General features: G+C 40.0%; 1 protein-coding gene across 1 annotated transcript in view; it reads left to right on the forward strand.

The window, feature by feature from the left end:
- Window positions 1-16,363, forward strand: part of UBE3C (ubiquitin protein ligase E3C) — a 191,676-nt gene that overhangs the window by 58,999 nt on the left and 116,314 nt on the right. The window contains exon 11 of the mRNA XM_030550104.1: window positions 13,904-13,990. Coding sequence (XP_030405964.1) covers window positions 13,904-13,990 — 87 coding nt within the window. The remainder of the gene's footprint in view (window positions 1-13,903; window positions 13,991-16,363) is intronic.

A 16,363-nucleotide genomic window follows, 5' to 3' on the forward strand; every position in this document is an offset into this window, starting at 1 on the left:
ACCCGCAGAGAGAAACTACAGGGTTCGCTGTAAATGGTCATTATGTACTTAGATATAGCAGTAGAGATCATTTGATTTAACATGTTGAAAATAGATATAGCAAAAGTCATTGCACTAAATTTTACTTGTAAGTGCTAAATTATCAGAACGTTAGTTGTACCTAAGGTTGAGTTAGTTGATTTTTTGCACTTAAAGTAGGGAGTCAACCTCTTTATTATATGGAAAATACAGCATCTCCTCCCAAAAATTACAGCAGTCACTTTGAATATAAAATGAATTTTCTGAAAATGTACCAATGAATTTGTAAGTCAGTCTGTTTATTATTCCTTTTAGAAAATTGTTTAATTTAGCACACCTTCCCTGTCCCCTCTCCACTCCTCCCCCCTGCCTCATACACACCCATGCACAATAATGTCAGTAATGGAACAGAGAGAGGGATTTTGAAGAACAGGTCAGGAGGCAGGGGAAGACTTGGGTGTAAACCCCTGGTTGCTTTGCACTGTTCCAGAGTGGCATAAATCAGCCAGAGAGTAGCGGTGAATCCAACCATAATACTTAAAATAAAATGTATTATACCATTAGAATTGGTGGTAATCTCTTTGAGTTTGTGTTAATGTTCATGTACATTTTTAATTAAAAAAAGATGGAGGCAGAGTTAAGATTGTTTAAATTCCCTAACTGTTCATTTTCATATGTGAACTACTTGGATTTCTTTTAAGTTTACCAGTAACTCTGAATTTACTGGATTTGTAGTGCTTAGTTTGGAGGATAATTACAACATCGCTGTAATGTATTTTACCCAAATGATATTTATTTTCAACCCTAATTCAATTTTGATGTAGTTTTGTCTAGGAATAGTGACTTTAAGATTATATTAAACACAGAGTGTTGTTCTAAACAACAACAACTAGAGTATCTTTTGTCTCTCTTTAGCTCTTAAATTTTTCTATGACTGATAATGTACACCAGGAAAGACCAGAAGAATTTAAAAACAGCTATTTTTCCAAACCTTTACAAAGAAGAGAATTCTTGAAAGCCTCATTTGCATTGTTTGTTTACCTTAACTAAAATGATTAATTTGAGAGCAAGTTTCAGCACTAGATTACATACGTTTTATGGTGGCTCCTTTGGTTACAATGGATGACACTTCACTGGAGTCACACAAATGTAAAACTGTTGTAACATGATGAATCAAGCCTGGCACTTCTTGGTTTAATTCCTTGTTTATTGGGCTAACGGCTGTTTTGTGGTAATGGCTAAGAATCCAAAGCATGGAATATCAATATTTTACAAGTGCAGGGCATATCTGTAAAACATAATGAGTGATGCAGTAAAATCTTCAGTCTTATCTATAAAAAGAACAGGAATACTTGTGGCACCTGAGAGACTAACAAATTTATTTGAGCAAAAGCTTTCATGGGCTACAGCTCAGTCGATGAAGTGAGCTGTAGCCCATGAAAGCTTATGCTTAAATGAATTTGTTAGTCTCTCAGGTGCCACAAGTACGCCCGTTCTTTTTGCAGATACAGACTAACACGGCTGCTACTCTGAAACCAGTCCTATCTATGTTAAGTATGAGAGATAAGGGATGGATTTCAGAGGTTCTCATCATCTGCAAGTCTCTGGTGACCAGTTGGAGCTGTGGTTGCTTATCATTTTAGAACTGAGACCATAATATTTAGCCGTTGTTCCAGTTGAACCTCTGAATCACTTGGGTGAAGTTTTCAGAGTTCTGAAAGATGGATAAAACTGAGGCTACTGTTGTTTTTCTAAGCTCTTAAAGTTTTCCTGTTTTTTAGAAATACTACTGAACATTGCCAGAACAAATGAAAAAGCAAATTACATTATGATAGGAGGTCCAGTCCATGATATTTGTTCATTTCAACTAAAACTAGTTTCCTGGGATGATTGTAAAATTAACAGGTTTTTACTTGGATGTCCTAGGAGATGTAAAGGCACTCTGCCAAATAGCTTTTCTTTTTGAAGCTGAGGCCAAGAACTGAAGGTCATTGCACAAATTCCTCTGCTTAGAAACCAAGACATTCAAATTATGTCGTTTTAGATATTTCAATGTTAATGGAGAAAATACCTGTTCTTTATTTAAATAATTTAATAAGCCTCCAGTAACTAGTAATGCATAATTTCCACCCAAATATCAGAATAATAGGAATCTGGAAGAAAGTAAAATTATTACGTTTCAGGTGAATAAAAATAGATGATTTAAAAAAAATTTAAATCTATTTTTTTTATAAATTAGATATTTAAAATTAAATTAATTTATTTTTTAAAATACATATGTTTAAAATTAAATTTGAGATTGACAACCTATGTTAAAACTAGGGTTGTCAAGCAATTAAAAAAATTAATCACGATTAATCATGCTGTTAATAATAGAATACCATTTATTTAAATATTTTTGGATGTTTTCTATGTTTTCAAATATATTGATTTCTGTCACAACACAGAATAAAAAGTGCACGGCGCTCACTTTATATTTATTTTCATTACAAATATTTGTATTGTAAAAAGCAAAAGAAATAGTATTTTTCAGTTCACCTGTGCAACTACTGTAATGCAATCTCTTTATCATGGAAGTTGAATTTACAAATGTATTATTATGTTCAAAAATAAAACAATGTAAATCTTTACAGCCTACATGTCCACTCTGTCCTACTTCTTGTTCAGCCAATTGCTCAGACAGGTTTGTTTATATTTGCAGGAGATAATGCTGCCCACTTCTTGTTTATAGTGTCACCTGAAAGTGTTCACATGGCACTGTTGTAGCTGGCGTCGCCAGATTTTTACATACTAGATGCGCTAAAGATTCGTATGTCCCTTCATGCTTCAATCACCCTTCCACAGGACGCGTGTCCATACTGATGATGGGTTCTACTCGATAATGATCCAAAGCAGAGCGGACCAACGTATGTTCGTTTTCATCATCAGAGTCAGTTGCCGCTAGCAGAAGGTTGACTTCCTTTTTTGGTGGCTCGGGTTCTATAGTTTCTGGATTGGAGTCTTGCTCTTTTAAGTCTTCTGAAAGCATGCTCTACACCTCGTCCCTCTCAGATTTTGGAACACACTTCAGATTCTTAAACTTGGGTCAAGTGCTGTAGCTATCTTTAGAAATCTCACATTGGTACCTTCTTTGTGTTTTGTCAGATCTGCTGTGAAAGTGTTCTTGAAATGAACAACATATGCTGGGTCATCTGCTATAACATGAAATATATGGCAGAATTCTGGTAAAACAGAGTAGGATACATAGCCTTCTCCCCCAAGGAGTTCATCCACAAATTTAATTACCACATTATTTTTTTAACAAGTGTCATCGGCATGGAAGCATGTCCTCTGGAATGGTGGTTGAAGCATGAAGGGGCATATGAATGTTTAGTATATCTGACACATAAATACCTTGCAACACCGGCTACAAAAGTGTCATACGAATGTCTGTTCTCACTTTTTGGTAACGTAAATTAGAAGTGGGCAGCATTATCTCCTGTAAACGTAAACAAACTTGTTTGTCTTAGTGATTGATTGAACAAGAAGTAGGACTAAGTGGACTTTAGGCGCTGAAGTTTTACACTGTTTTGTTTTTGCGTGAAGTTATGTAACAAAAAAAAATCTACATTTGTAAGTTGCACTTTCACGTAACGAGATTGTACTATGGTACTTGTATGAGTTGAATTGAAAAATACAATTTCTTTATTATTTTTATTACAAATATTTGCACTGTCAAATAATAGTGAGCACTATATATACACTTTGTATTCTGTGTTGTAATTGAAATCAATGTATTTGAAAATGTAGAAAAACATCCAAAAATATGTAATAAATTTCAACTGGTATTCTATTGCTTAACAGTGCGATTAAAACTGCTATTAATTTTAATCGTGATTAATTTTTTGTTAATCATGTGAGTTAACTGTGATTAATCAACAGCCATAGTTAAAACATAAACCTACTATAACCTACTAAAATCATTTAAATAAAAAATGTGCTGTCAATGACCCTACCTCAAATTTTAATAAGTTAAGGGATAGTGCTTTTTAAATGTACACAGAATCGGGGAAAACATCTAACTTTTGAGATCAACTCAAGCTTTTTAAATATGCCATAATGTCATGAATTATATTGAGTATCTATATATTGTTGTCTAGCAACGCCAGAAGGAGGACAGGAGACACTGCATGCATTTTAATTAGGCTGCAACTTTATTCCTAAATGTCTGTAAGTATTTGGTAGATAAGTGTACAGTGCAGGTAATTCCATAATTGTTTACATATACCTGGAGAGACTGCTGCCAGCCGTCTGCTTTTACTCATTCTGGTCCCCAGCCAACCTGTTGCTGGGACCCCACCTTGAATGAAGCCTAAGTGAGGGGTTGGCTCTCTACTATGCCTGCCATAGGAGTCATGAACCCCATTCTGCCCCTATAAAGAATGGCTCCTTTATATCTTTTACTAATCCATTTAATGAGATCACTGTATCACTTCCCTCTGGAGCCCCTGTATTGCATTGGTTCCCAAACTTTTTGGCATCACGCCTCCTTTTTAATTTTTGAGAAAGTCTTATGTTCCACACCTCTCCTTTACCATCATCCAAACCCCCTTTTGACAAGTTCAATTTATAATTTAAAATTAAAAATACAAAAACTTGATATAAAATTTATTTAAAATTAAAAATAAGCACAAATAGTTTTTCTTGGCACAAAAATTGAATAAAAATGTAATTTAAAATAAGATATCATAAACAAAATTAATGTGAAGGATGGTGCTGCATTTTCTTCACAAGTTGGGAAAGCGTAGGTTTGAAAGATGGAAGTGCGCAATGCAAATCGTTTTCAACATCCAGTCAGTTCTTTGGTTCGTTTTCATTATGACTGAACTTGAAAAGCTTTTTTTCATAGAGGTATGTCAACGAAAATGGAAGAATAATACATAGTGCCTCTTCTCCAGCTTTTCGGTAAATTGGGAAATATTTTATCCAAAATTCCTCCAAGCTTAAGTTTTCGAAAATACCTTTCGCACTTGAATTGTATTTCATTTCAAGTGCTTGTTCTTGCAATACTTCTGACAATGAATCGACATCAACGTTGAATGGATTACATGCTAATTTATGAACAGGGTTGCCAGAAAAGTTGTCTGAAAAATAGTGGATGAATTCATCAGCAGGGCAGTCCAGATGAAACACAATTTTGTTCTTGGCATCCTCTTTACAAAGTTCTTGGAAACCTTCATTTTCAGCAAGTGATGAAGATGTTGGAAAAAACAAAAAATTAGGCATCTGAGCTTGCATTTCACGTTTCCAAAGCTTGATTTTTTCCATAAACGCTTTGATGGCATTGTGGTGCACTATAACGTTTGCAGCCTTGTTTCCTTGCAGCTCAAATTGAGATGATTCAAAAATGTCCATGAGGTACGCCAATGAAAGTTCAAACGTTTGGTCCGTAAACACACAATATAACTTTTTTTCTGTTGCTTGAGGAAAATTTCCACTTCGTCTTTCAGTTTGAATAATCTCGAAAGCATGTTCCCGTTGGAAAGCCATAATACCTCAGTGTGAAACAAAATAGTTGTATGATCTGCTCCCAGATCTGTGCAAAGAGCTGCAACAAGTCTAGTTTTTAAAGCGCCGTTCTTCACAAAATTGACAACTTTGGTGGCCAAATTCAACGAGTCACATAGGTCATCTGAGAATAAGAACAACCCAGGGAATTATTGGCTAGCTAGCTTATCTATGGTACTCAGAAAGATAATAGAGCAAATAATCAGTTTGTAAGCCTCTAGAAGAAAATATGGTAATAAGTAATAGTCAACATGAATTTGTCAAGAACAAATAATGTGAAACTAATTTAATATTCTTTGAGAGGATAACAAACCTTGTGGCTAGGGGCAAGCAATAGGTGTGATATGTCTCGACTTTAGAAAGGCTTTTGATAGTGTCCCCCATGACTTTTCATCAACAAACTAGAGAACTGTAGCATAGATGAATCTCCTGTAGGGTTGGATACACAACTGGTTAGAAAAGCATACTAAAAAAATAGTTATCCATGGTTCACAGTTAAGCTGGAGGAGCGTATTGAGTGGGGTCCAAAGGGATCATTCTTGGGACCCATTCTATTCAGTGTTTTCATAAATGATTTGGATAATGGCAGAGAGACTACACTTATAAAGTTTGCAGATGCTCCCAAGCTGGGGTGGGTTACAAGTGCTTTGGAGGACGGGATTAGAATTCAAAATGATCTTGACAAACTGGACAAATGGTCTGAAGTAAATAAGATGAAATTCAATAAGGACAAAGGCAAAGTAGTATACTTAAGAAGGAATAATCAGTTGCACAAATACAAAAAAGGAAATGACTCAAAAAGGCTGACGAAGGTGTTGTCGTCATGAATAAATTGGAATATGATCAAGAGGCTGCTAGACAGCTGTCTAACACCACGTTCTACAGGCTATTATCCTCTAATCCCACTGAGGATTACATAAAGAAACTATACCATCTGCTAAAAATCTCCCTGACAAAGCACAAGAACAAATCTGTATAGTCACATGCCTAGAACCCTGATCAGGGGTTTTCTATTTGCTACCCAAGATCCATAAACCTGGAAATCCTGGACGCCCCATCATCTCAGGCATTGGCACCCTAACATCAGGATTGTCTGGGTATGTGGACTCTGTCCTCGGGCCCTACGCTACCAGCACTCCCAGCTATCTTCGAGACACCAATGACTTCCTGAGGAAACTGCAATCCATCGGTGATCTTCCAGAAAACACCATCCTGGCCACTATGGATGTAGAAGCCCTCTACACCAATATTCCACACAGAGATGGACAACAAGCCATCAGGAACAGTATCCCCGATAATATCACAGCTAACCTGGTGGCTGAACTTTGTGACTTTTTTGTCCTCACCCACAACTATTTCACATTTGGGGACAATATATACCTTCAAGTCAGTGGCACTGTACCCTCATGGCCCCACAGTATGCCAACGTTTTTATGGCCGACTTAGAACAATGCTTCCTTAGCTCTCGTCCCCTAGCGCCCCTGCTCTACTTGCGCTACATTGATGACATCTTCATCATCTGGACCCATGGAAAAGAAGCCCTTGAGGAATTCCACCATGATGTCAATAATTTCCATCCCATCATCAACGTCAGCCTAGATCAGTCCACACAAGCGGTCCATTTCCTGGACACTGCTGTGCCAATAAGCGATAGTCACATAAATATCACCCTATACTGGAAACATACTGACCGCTATTCATACTTGCATGCCTCCAGCTTCCATCCAGGATGCACCACACGATCCATTGTCTTCAGCCAAACTCTATGATACAACTGCATTTGCTCCAATCCCTCAGACAGAGGCAAGCATTCTTAAAACTACAGTACCCACCTGCTTAAGTGAAAAAACAGATTGACAGAGCCAGACGAATACCCAGAAGTTATCTCCTGCAAGACAGGCCCAACAAAGAAAATAACAGAACACCACTAGCTGTCACCTTCAGCCCCCCAACTAAAACCTCTCCAGCGCATCATCAAAGATCTACAACCTATCCTGAAAGATGATCCCTCACTCTCACAGATCTTGGGAGACAGACCTGTCCTCGCTTACATACAACCCCCCAACCTGAAGCAAATACTCACCAGCAACCACACATCACTGAACAAAAACACTGACCAGGAACCTATCCTTGCAACAAAGCCCAATGCCAACTCTGTCCACATATCTATTCAAGTGACATCATCATAGGACCTAATCGCATCAGCCATGCCATCAGGGGCTCATTCACGTGCACATCTACCAATGTGATATATGCCATCATGTTCCAGCAATGCCCCTCTGCCATGTACATTGGCCAAATCAGGCAGTCTCTACGCAAAAGAATAAATGGACAGACATCTGACATCAGGAATCATAACATTCATAAACCAGTAGGAGAACACTTTAACCTGTCTGGTCACTCAATAACAGACCTGAGGGTGGCAATTTTGCAACGGAAAAGCTTCAAAAACAGACTCCAGCGAGAAACTGCTGAACTCAAATTGATATGCAAACTAGATACAATCAACTTAGGCTTGAATAGAGACTGGGAATGGCTGAGCCATTACAAACATTGAATCTGTCTCCCCATGTAAGTATTCTGACACTTCTTATCAAACTGTCTGTGCTGGGCTATCTTGATTATCACTTCAAAAGTTTTTTCTCTTACTTAATTGGCCTCTCGGAGTTGGTAAGACAACTCCCACCTTTTCATGCTCTCTGTATGTGTATATATATATCTCCTCACTCTGTTCCATTTTGTGCATCTGCAGAAGTGGGCTGTTGCCCATGAAAGCTTATGGTCAAATAAATTTGTTAGTTTCTAAGGTGCCACAAGTACTCCTGTTCTTTTTGCCTAGGAAAGGAGTACTGCAGAAAAGGATCTGGGGATTACAATGGATCACAATTTAAATACGAGTCCACAAAGTAGTACTGTTGCAAAAAAAAAAAAATAAAAAAAATGAAAAAGAGGAGAGATCATTATTCTGGGATGTATTAGCAGGAATATTGTAAGCAAGACAAGGCAAGTAATTCTTCCACTCTACTCAGAACTTATAAGGTCACAGTGGAAGTATTGTGTCCAGTTCTGGGCACCATGTTTCAGGAAAGATGTGGACAAATTGGAGAAGGTCCAGAGGAGAGCAACAAAAATGATTAAAGGTCTAGAAAACAAGACCCATGAGAAAAGATTGAAAAATTTGAGTTTGTTTCTTCTGGAGAAGAGAAGACTGAGAAGGGGCATAACAGTGTTCAAGTATGTAAAAGGTGGTTATAAAGAGGAGGGTAATAAATTGTGGTCCTATCTTCGTTTACTAATGAGAAGTATTAATGGGCTTAAATTGCAGCAAGGGAGATTTAGGTTAGACATTAGGAAAAATTTCTTAATGGTAAGAGTAGTTAGGCACTGGAACAAATTACCTTGGGATGTCGTGGAATCTCAGTCACTGGAGGATTTTAAGAATAAGTTAGACCAGCGGTTCTCAAACTGTCAGTCGGGACTCCAAAGTAGGTCACAATCCCAATTTTAGGTGTTGCCAGGGCTGGCTTAGATTTGCTGGGACCTACGGCTGAAGCTGAAGCCTGAGTCCCACCACCCGAGGCCAAAGCCTGAGGATTTCAGCCCTGCGTATTGGGACTCTGGTTACAGGCCCTCTGCCTGGGGTTGAAGCCCTTGGGCCTCAGCTTAGCCACCGCCTCCCCGGGGTGGGGGTCAGGAGGGCTCGGGCGGGCTCAGGCTTTGGTCCCTACTCCTGGGGTCAGGTAGTAATTTTTATTGTCAGAAGGGGGTTGCAGTGCAATGAAGTTTGAGAACCCCTGGGTTAGACAAACACCTGTGAGGAAATGGTCTAGATAATACTTATTCCTGCCCCAGTGCAGGGGACTGGACTAGATGACCTATTGAGATCCCTTGCAGTCCTACATTTCTATGATTCTGTGTTTGATTGCAGATGAGCATGTTTAATGGTTATACCAACCAATGAGAATGAATCTATGAAAATAACTACAAAGTACAAATGCAAAACAAGATTTAAAAATTAACTATTTAAATCAAGGTTTCCTGCTTGCTGATTTAACTCATGATTAAAATCTATGTTTGAACACAAGGGGCTCCTTGCATTCCTCCATTCCCCACCAAGCTCCTTGTGTTCCAACTTCCCTTTCCATTCTATTTCAGGGACTCCCTGCAAACCCCATTATTTTAGTTTTTTGTATTTTCACCAAAATCAATAGGATTTTTCTCATTGATGTCTAAAACATTCCCTGAAATTTTGGGATTGATCAGATATGGCATTTCACAGTTCTCATATTACAGGTAGACAGAAATGCCATTGAGTGTATTGTTATGCCTACATTGCATTAACTGGAGTTCTTACCTGGGTTTTAATCATAACCTTCTTACTGTCCACACAGAAAATTGTCTCACCTGGATTTGGAGGTGTTTTAAATGAGGCTAGCTGGCAATGGATGGTGGTGGGTGGGTTAGAACCTGCACTCCATTTTAAGTTGGACTTGACCCTGCCCAATTTTCAATAAGGATGCAGGCAAAATCTCAGTCAAGTACAGTAAAAGCTTTTAAATCTGGAATGTTGGGGTGTAAGTGAAAATTTCTGTTTTACTAAGAGGAAGAGATGCGGGGCTGGGGGTTGGGTGCGGGGCTGGGGGTTGGAGCACGAGGAGGGGTTTTGGGGTGCTGGATTTAGGGGGCGCTCTCTTTGGGTGGCTCCCCGCAAGCGGTAGACCTGTCCATGCTGTTCCCAGGCGGAGGCGTGGCTAGGCGGCTCTGCGCACTGCCCCCACCCTACCCTGCGCACTCACTCCGCAGCTCCCATTAGCCGGGAACTGCGGCCAATGGGAGCTGCGGGGGCAGCGTGCAGAGCTGCATAGCTGTGCCTCCACCTAGAAACAGCAGGGACAGGTTGTTGTTTGCGGGGAGCTGCCCAAGGTGAGCGCCCTCCCGGATTTGGCACCCCAAAACTCCTCTCGTGCCCCAATCTCCTGCCCCAAACCCTGTCCCGCACCCAAAATCTCTCCCAGACCGTGCGCCACACACACCCTTCTGCACTCTGAACCCCTTGTGGCCTTTCCTCCACGTAGGAGCAGCCAGGGACGTGTCGCCAGGTAGGGAGCCTGCCGGCCCTGCAGAACCGGACTATAACTGGACTTTCTCTGAAGTTTAGGAATACCGGTTTCTAGATCATTTCCAGATCTACCGATGCAAAACAATGATGTAACCAGGCGCCACAACCCAGGACTTCTACAACTCAAAGCTTGATGTTTGGTTGGGTATTGAATGTGGAGTCTCATGTTAGGCAGTGGTCCACTCCATCTTCGGACAAAGCAGAAAGGATTCTATCAGGAGATACTAATAGCCACCTATTCTGTGTCCCATTTCTCAATGAAAGTTGCGTTCTGAGTCACCATCACATCAGCCAAAAGGGTGAGCAAAGTGGGATCACTTACAGTAGATCATTTTTCATAAAAAAGTCTTTGCCTCCAACCAGTATTCATCCCTAAAGTAATTTTGAATCAAACCATCCACTTATTGGTATCTTTTCTGAAACCTTATTGTTGTGATGAAGAGAGAAGACTTAACATAATGGTCATACTGGGTCAGACCAAAGTTCCATGCAGCCCAGTATCATGTCTTCTGACCGTGGTCAATGCCAGGTGCCCCGGAGGGAATGAACAAGTAATCAAGTGATCCATTCCGTGTGGCTCATTCCCAGATTCTGGCAAACAGAGGCTAGGAACACCATTCCTGTCCATCCTGGCTAATAGCCATTGATAGACCTATCCTCCATGAATTTACCTAGTTGTTTTTTGAACCCTATTATAGTATTGGCCTTCGCAACATCCTCTGGCAGAGTTTCACAGGTGGACCGTGTGTTGTGTGAAGAAATACTTCCTTTTGTTTGTTTTAAACCTGCTGCCTATTAATTTCATTTGGTGACCCCTAGTTCTTGTGTTATGAGAAGGAGTAAATAACACTTTCTTATTTACTTTCTTCACACCAGTCATGATTTTATAGACCTCTCTCATATCCCTCCTTAGTTGTCTCTTTTCTAAGCTGAAAAGTCTGTCTTATTAATCTCTCCTTATACGGCAGCCGTTCCATACCCCTAATAATTTTTGTTGCCCTTTTCTGAAGCTTTTCCAATTCCAATATATCTTTCTTGAGATTGGGCGACCACATCTGCGCCCAGTATTCAAGATGTGGGCCTACCATGGATTTATATAGAGGCAATATGATATTTTCTGTCGTCTTATCTACCCCTTTCTTAATGATTCTCAACATTCTGTTCGCTTCTTTGACTGCCGCTGCACATTGAGTGAATATTTTCAGAGAACTATACACAATGACTCCAAGATCTCTTTCGTGAGTGGTAACAGCTAATTTAGACCCCATCATTTTATATGTATAGTTGGGATTATGTTTTCCAATGTGCATTACTTTGCATTAATCAACATTGACTTTCATGTGCCATTTTGTTGTCCAGTCACCCAGTTTTGAGAGACCCTTTTGTAACTCTTTGCAGTCTGCCTGGGACTTAAGTATCTTGTGTAGTTTTGTATCAACTGCAAATTTTATCACCTCACAGTTTACCCCCTTTTCAGATAATTTATGAATATGTTGAATAGGACTGGTCCCAGTACAGACCCCACTATTTACCTTTCTCCATTCTGAAAACTGACCATTTATTCCTATCTTTTGCTTCCTATCTTTTAACCAGTTACCAATCCATGGGAGAACCTTCCCTCTTATCCCATGACAGCTCACTTTGCTTAAGAGCCTTTGGTGAGGAACCTTGTCAAAGGCTTTCTGAAAATCTAAGTACACTGTATCCATTGGATCCCCCATGTCCACATGCTTGTTGACCCCCACAAAGAATTCTAGCAGTTTGGTAAAGCATGATTGGCCATGTTGACTCTTTCCCAACAAATTACTCCCTACAGACATGTCTACAGAGAATGAATTCAATTAGAAAGATACCTAGACAAGTGTTTTTCAATCTTTCTCATTTGTGGACCCCTAAAAAATTTTGAATGGAGGTACAGATCCATTTGTAAATATTTGACATAATCTGTGTACCCCTGGGATCCGCAGACCACTGATTGTAAACCACTGGCAGAGCAATCAATGGGTCAACCGCTATCTGCACAGACTCTCTCTAAATGGATGTCGGGCTGCATCATTCTATCTACCACCTAGCACAAAGCTTTCCTCCTCTCTCCCTCCCCATCCCCCTGACAGAGGTGAAAGCCCATTCCACCAGAGTGTAAGCAACCTCTGCGGCATCTCTGCAAGATGAACCATTACTGGATGTATGAAGGGAGGCTACCAGGATATCCATCCATACCCTTACAAAACATTGTGCATTGGTGCAGACTTCTTTTACAGATACAGCTGTGGGAGCGGCAGTATTACAGACTTCTAGACCATCTGCATCCTTGTACCCCCTCCTGATTGACTGCTGCTAACTAATCTCCCGCATGTAGAAATCACATAGGGATTATCACTTGAAGAAGAAATGGCGATTATTTACCTGTGACTGGAGATTCTTCGAAGAATGATACCTTTAATCTGTGAAAGTGCGCGCCAAGTTTTAAATACATCTGTAAAGTACTTGAGGACCATTTTCTGCCCTCAAATGGATATGTATGTACACTGGGGGATGCAGCTCCTATTAAACTAAAAGGAGAATACCTGTATATCTGAGAACAAACGTTGTCCCTTGGGTTTAATTGTTATGCTAAATTCTAAAAAAAGGAATGTATTTGATTCCATAACTTGTACCTGAACACACACAACAAAAAGTGTATTCGATTTTTAAACTAGTAATTATTTTTGTGGAGATTAACTATTCATAAGACATTTTAATCTATTTTAAGACATAAATTTTTTGTATTTTAAAACAATCTAGTCAATTTGCTTTGCTAATTAAAATAAATTAAGCCATACAGAATGACCTGTCAGTTTCCCACCTCAGCATTATAGTGTTACTCATAAAATAACTCAGAGGTTTGAAGCATGTAATGTTTGTTTAATGTGTGCCTCATTTCTTTGTACAAATTTGGGCCTCAGGACTGCAGTGTGATGCAGGTTTTAATGCAGGGTCTGCCTGTGCATTTCTCATTGTAGAATTGCTGGATTTTTTTACCTTTATGGCATTATTACTCCCTTTCTTTAACAGTTCAAAATCTTGTTAAAGTTTATATGTATTAAGACCACCTTAATTTATATTTTTGTACATCAGCTTGGGGAATGCTTGATTTGAAAGGCATGATACAAATATTGTGGTTTTCTTGCATGACAACATTCATTTGCTTCAGTAATATATTTGGTTTTTCTCTTCTAGGCTTCTTTACAGTTTAGCATTTAATGCCAGGTTCCTGAGGCATCTTTGGTATCTAATCTCTTCAATGACTACACGAATGATTACAGGGTATGTATTAGGTCATTTCTATCACTGAGCTCTTTTCATAATATAGCATGTCTTATGAAAAGGAAAAGAGAATTAGTGGTACAATGGGCAAATATGATGGTAGGAAAAACAAACTAGAAAACCAACAAAACCCTAACGTTCTTACTAAGGCAAAATTTCAGTTGACTTCAGTGGGAGTTTGACTTAATCTTTATTTAGAATAAAAATAAAAATGGCTTTATTATTTTAAAAATATCAGTATTTGAAGTTTTGTAATTATTATGCCAGTTCCCGGGTTCTTCTCAACCTGAAGAATGTCAGACTAGTCTACAGGCCAGATACGCAGGATAGATATAGTGAGCAGTGGAGGTGAGGAAAACAGTATGTCCCTGGATCCACACCCTAACTCCCTTTGTAGATGTACTCCTGTGGCCATAGGTAAAATGGCAGATGGCTCATTAGCAGCCATTTGCCTTCCTGCTCTTCCCCCACGATGTTCCTTGATGCCACCAGATTTTAGGAGCAGTTTGTATGTGTGCAGGGTGTTAACACTGGTTATGTTTAAAAAGTTACTTAAACACCCATAATGGTGTTACAAGTTTATGTTCTAATTTTGTGCAATAGAATATTTTTCCTAATGGCAATGCAATATTCTAAAAGAAACAATTTTAAATAAATTGGAAAAATATAACTGTGCTGTTGCACTTCAGGGTTTACATTATTGTGTATGATAGCTGAAGAGGCGTCTAAGCCAATCAGAATGCAACAAATTTGTGCAGTTATTAATGCATAAGTGTGTACACTAGTTACATAATTCTCTGTTAAGGGACATCTGGCTTGTTTTTCAATACTGGTACAATATTTTTAAACCCATAATCTGGCTGACAGCTATTTTCCAGAGGGCAGAGACTTGTAGCATCATTGCACAAATGTTTATCAATACCCTTACTTTCTGCTTTTAATGATTGCACGTGTCCATTCTGCTTTTTGTGTGCAGAGGTGCTAGAATTTTTTCATCTTAGTGGTACCCATTAGGATGGCTCAAGCGCCCTCTGCTGCCACACGCCGCTGGTGTTGGTATAAAGGGCCAACTGACCCCAAAGTTCCCTCAGTTTCTTCTTACTGCTGCCCATGGTGGCCTCTAGATCTGCTCTTCTTGCATTTACAGATTCTGTCAGAGAACTGTGTTCTCTTGTATTGTAAATAGTTAGTGTGATTAAGATTATTAGCATTCAGTTAGATTTTTTTTTTTAAACTATCTCAGGGTATTGGTCGAGTCCCAGTGCTGAGGGATGTCTCTGTGACTGGGCTTCATGCCCTGCATTTTCTGCAATAAGGCTATGCCTGTCAGTGACCCACACTTGAGTTGCTTGAAGTGCCTCAGGGAAGCTCATAATGGAGAGCATTGCCAAATTTACAGGGACTTTAAGTCTCTCAGAAAGATCATAGAGCCAAGGTAAAGTTTAGACTCAGGGAGGTGGCCGTGAGACCTACTTCTGAGCCAGGTCAGTCAGAGTTGGTGCCAAGTGCCTTGGCATTGGTGAGGAGTGCACCTCCTACCATACCTGAGTCCCAGCACTGCTTGCCATCCCCAGTACCTGAGAAGAGGCATAAGAAGCAGAGTGCTGAAATTGGGAGATCCATGTCTGCTAGGCATGGGAATAAGAGCAGTGTGTGGTCTAAACCGAAGCACTTATTTGCTTCAGTTCCTCAAAAGATGGCAGTGTTTACTAGGGTGCCTAGGCATGTTCTGTCAAGTCCAGAGCTACATCTGTGGCACTGAACCGTAGTGACCAGGCCGCAGGCATTTGTTGCTGCCAGGGACCTCCTGACCCTGTCGGTGCCAGTATTGCTGGCAGTACAAGAGTTGATGCTACTGGTGCCGATGGACAAGGGAGAACCGGCAGGTTTGCTACAATGCTGGGTACCATGCCATCTGCATGTTCCCCTGATGATGTGCGCTTTGGTACAATCCAAGGGGAAACCTGTGGTGCTTGCTTTTTTTAGTGGGCTTCTCCAACTCGGTACAGGTCACCGGCACCCTCTGAAACTGCATCCCCATGGTTAGTGGAAGGAGGCGCATCTTCTGAATTGGAGGTTGGGTCCTACATTTCCCATCCTTGGACCAACTCCTCCTTAAGACCTTTCCACCCTTTCAATGGATCCTATCACAGGAGTACTGTGTGGTGGTTTACCAGGAGGTCACTGGGGGTCCAAGCCTGTCCAGTGGCCTCTTTGGAATCTGTGGGGCTTTCCCCCAGTTTCTTGATCATATTCCAGGCACTACTATTTGGTAATCTCGGAAAGATATGTGGCACCTACCCACCAGGTAGCACCTGTTCCTGACTCTGGTACTGAGCCTGGGATCAGACTTCAAGTGCCAGCTCAACAGGA

The sequence above is a fragment of the Gopherus evgoodei genome, chromosome 2, assembly GCF_007399415.2.
Source record: "Gopherus evgoodei ecotype Sinaloan lineage chromosome 2, rGopEvg1_v1.p, whole genome shotgun sequence".
Classification (NCBI taxonomy): domain Eukaryota; kingdom Metazoa; phylum Chordata; order Testudines; family Testudinidae; genus Gopherus; species Gopherus evgoodei.